Source organism: Carassius auratus, chromosome 18 (assembly GCF_003368295.1).
Source record: "Carassius auratus strain Wakin chromosome 18, ASM336829v1, whole genome shotgun sequence".
In the NCBI taxonomy this organism is placed as follows: Eukaryota; Metazoa; Chordata; class Actinopteri; order Cypriniformes; family Cyprinidae; genus Carassius; species Carassius auratus.
In genome coordinates, this window is record NC_039260.1 from 10,796,602 (window position 1) to 10,798,859 (window position 2,258).

At 41.9% G+C, this 2,258-nt stretch overlaps 1 protein-coding gene across 2 annotated transcripts in view; it reads left to right on the forward strand.

Annotated features, from left to right (window-relative positions):
- Positions 1–627, forward strand: part of LOC113118440 (high affinity cAMP-specific and IBMX-insensitive 3',5'-cyclic phosphodiesterase 8A-like) — a 12,630-nt gene extending 12,003 nt beyond the window's left edge. The window contains exons 12-13 of one of the 2 annotated variants that reach the window (XM_026287596.1): positions 164–245; positions 551–627. In XM_026287596.1, the coding sequence (XP_026143381.1) occupies positions 164–234 (71 nt within the window). In that variant the 3' untranslated portion in view covers positions 235–245; positions 551–627. The remainder of the gene's footprint in view (positions 1–163; positions 246–550) is intronic. The other variant, XM_026287598.1, reaches the window with a different exon arrangement.
- The last annotated feature ends 1,631 nt before the right edge of the window (positions 628–2,258 follow it).

A 2,258-nucleotide genomic window follows, 5' to 3' on the forward strand; every position in this document is an offset into this window, starting at 1 on the left:
AGACTGTGTGTGTGAGAGTGAGTGAGAGTGTGTGTGAGTGAGTGTGAGACTGTGTGAGTGAGTGAGAATGCGAGAGTGTGTGTGTGTGTCAGTGTGAGAGTGTGTGTGTGTGAGTGTGAGTGTGTGTTCAGGTGTGCTGATGTGTCGTTGTTGTCATTGTCAGATATTCAGCAGTTCAGCAAACACAAGGACCGCAGGAAAGGATCGCTGGACGTTCGCTCCGACGACCTCTAGAGGAAGTGATGGTGAGATGACACTGCTGACCTTTGACCCTCAGCCAAAACCTTGCCCTTCACTCAGAGCCCTTCCCCCAGGCGGAGTGTACAGGTTTATCTTAATCATGTGACTCGTGGTCAGATGATGCTTCAGTGTGAACCGCTCATCCCACCTGTCCGCTCTTCTTCCTGATTGTGGTTGAGCTGAATTTAGGATCAGCTATAAGAGACATAAACTCTGTTAATAAGAGAATCCCTGACTAACCCTTGACCTCTGACCCCTGTGCTCAGGTGCATGTGAAGTGAAGGATGTTTTCAGATCTTCTTGTGTTTAGCAGGAAGTTCTCAGAGGAGACACTCGTCTATGGCCAGAATCCACTCCATGACTATTGAAGCTCCCATCACTAAGGTACATACAGTATTGTTCAAAATAATAGCAGTACAATGTGACTAACCAGAATAATCAAGGTTTTTCGTATATTTTTTTATTGCTACGTGGCAAACAAGTTACCAGTAGGTTCAGTAGATTCTCAGAAAACAAATGAGACCCAGCATTCATGATATGCACGCTCTTAAGGCTGTGCAATTGGGCAATTAGTTTGAATTAGTTGAAAGGTGTGTGTTCAAAAAAAATAGCAGTGTGGCATTCAATCACTGAGGTCATCAATTTTGTGAAGAAACAGGTGTGAATCAGGTTGGCCCCTATTTAAGGATGAAGCCAACACTTGTTGAACATGCATTTGAAAGCTGAGGAAAATGGGGTCGTTCAAGACATTGTTCAGAAGAACAGCGTACTTTGATTAAAAAGTTGATTAGAGAGGGGAAAACCTATAAAGAGGTGCAAAAAATGATAGGCTGTTCAGCTAAAATGATCTCCAATGCCTTAAAATGGAGAGCAAAACCAGAGAGACGTGGAAGAAAACGGAAGACAGCCATCAAAATGGATAGAAGAATAACCAGAATGGCAAAGGCTCAGCCAATGATCACCTCCAGGATGATCAAAGACAGTCTGGAGTTACCTGTAAGTACTGTGAGTGTTAGAAGACGTCTGTGTGAAGCTAATCTATTTTCAAGAATCCCCCGCAAAGTCCCTCTGTTAAAAAAAAAGGCATGTGCAGAAGAGGTTACAATTTGCCAAAGAACACATCAACTGGCCCTAAAGAGAAATGGAGGAACATTTTGTGGACTGATGAAGTAAAATTGTTCTTTTTGGGTCCAAGGGCCACAGGCAGTTTGTGAGACGACCCCCAAACTCTGATTCCAAGCCACAGTACACAGTGAAGACAGTGAAGCATGGAGGGTACACAGCATCATGATATGGGCATGTTTCTCCTACTATGGTGTTTGGGCCTATTTATCGCATACCCAGGGATCATGGATCAGTTTGCATATGTTAAAATACTTGAAGAGGGTCATGTTGCCCTAATGCTGAAGAGGACATGCCCTTGAAATGGTTGTTTCAACAAGACAATGACCCAAAACACACTAGTAAACGGGCAAAGTCTTGGTTCCAAACCAACAAAATTAATGTTATGGAGTGGCCAGCCCAATCTCCAGACCTTAATCCAATTGAGAACTTGTGGGGTTGATATCAAAAATGCTGTTTCTGAAAGCAAAACCAAGAAATGTGAATGAATTGTGGAATGTTGTTAAAGAATCATGGAGTGGAATAACAGCTGAGAGGTGCCACACAGTTGGTTGACTCCATGCCACACAGATGTCAAGCAAGTTTTAAAAAACTGTGTCATACAACTAAATATTAGTTTAGTGATTCACAGGATTGCTAAATCCAAGAAAAAAAAAATGTTTGTACAAAATAGTTTTGAGTTTGTACAGTCAAAGGTAGACACTGCTATTTTTTTTGAACACACCCCTTTCAACTAATTGCCCAATTGCACAGCCCTTAAGAGCGTGCATATCATGAATGCTGGGTCTTGTTGTTTTCTGACAATCTAGCTGAAACTACTGGTAACTTGTTTGCCACGTAGCAATAAAAAATATACTAAAAACCTTGATTATTCTGGTTAGTCACATTGTACTGTA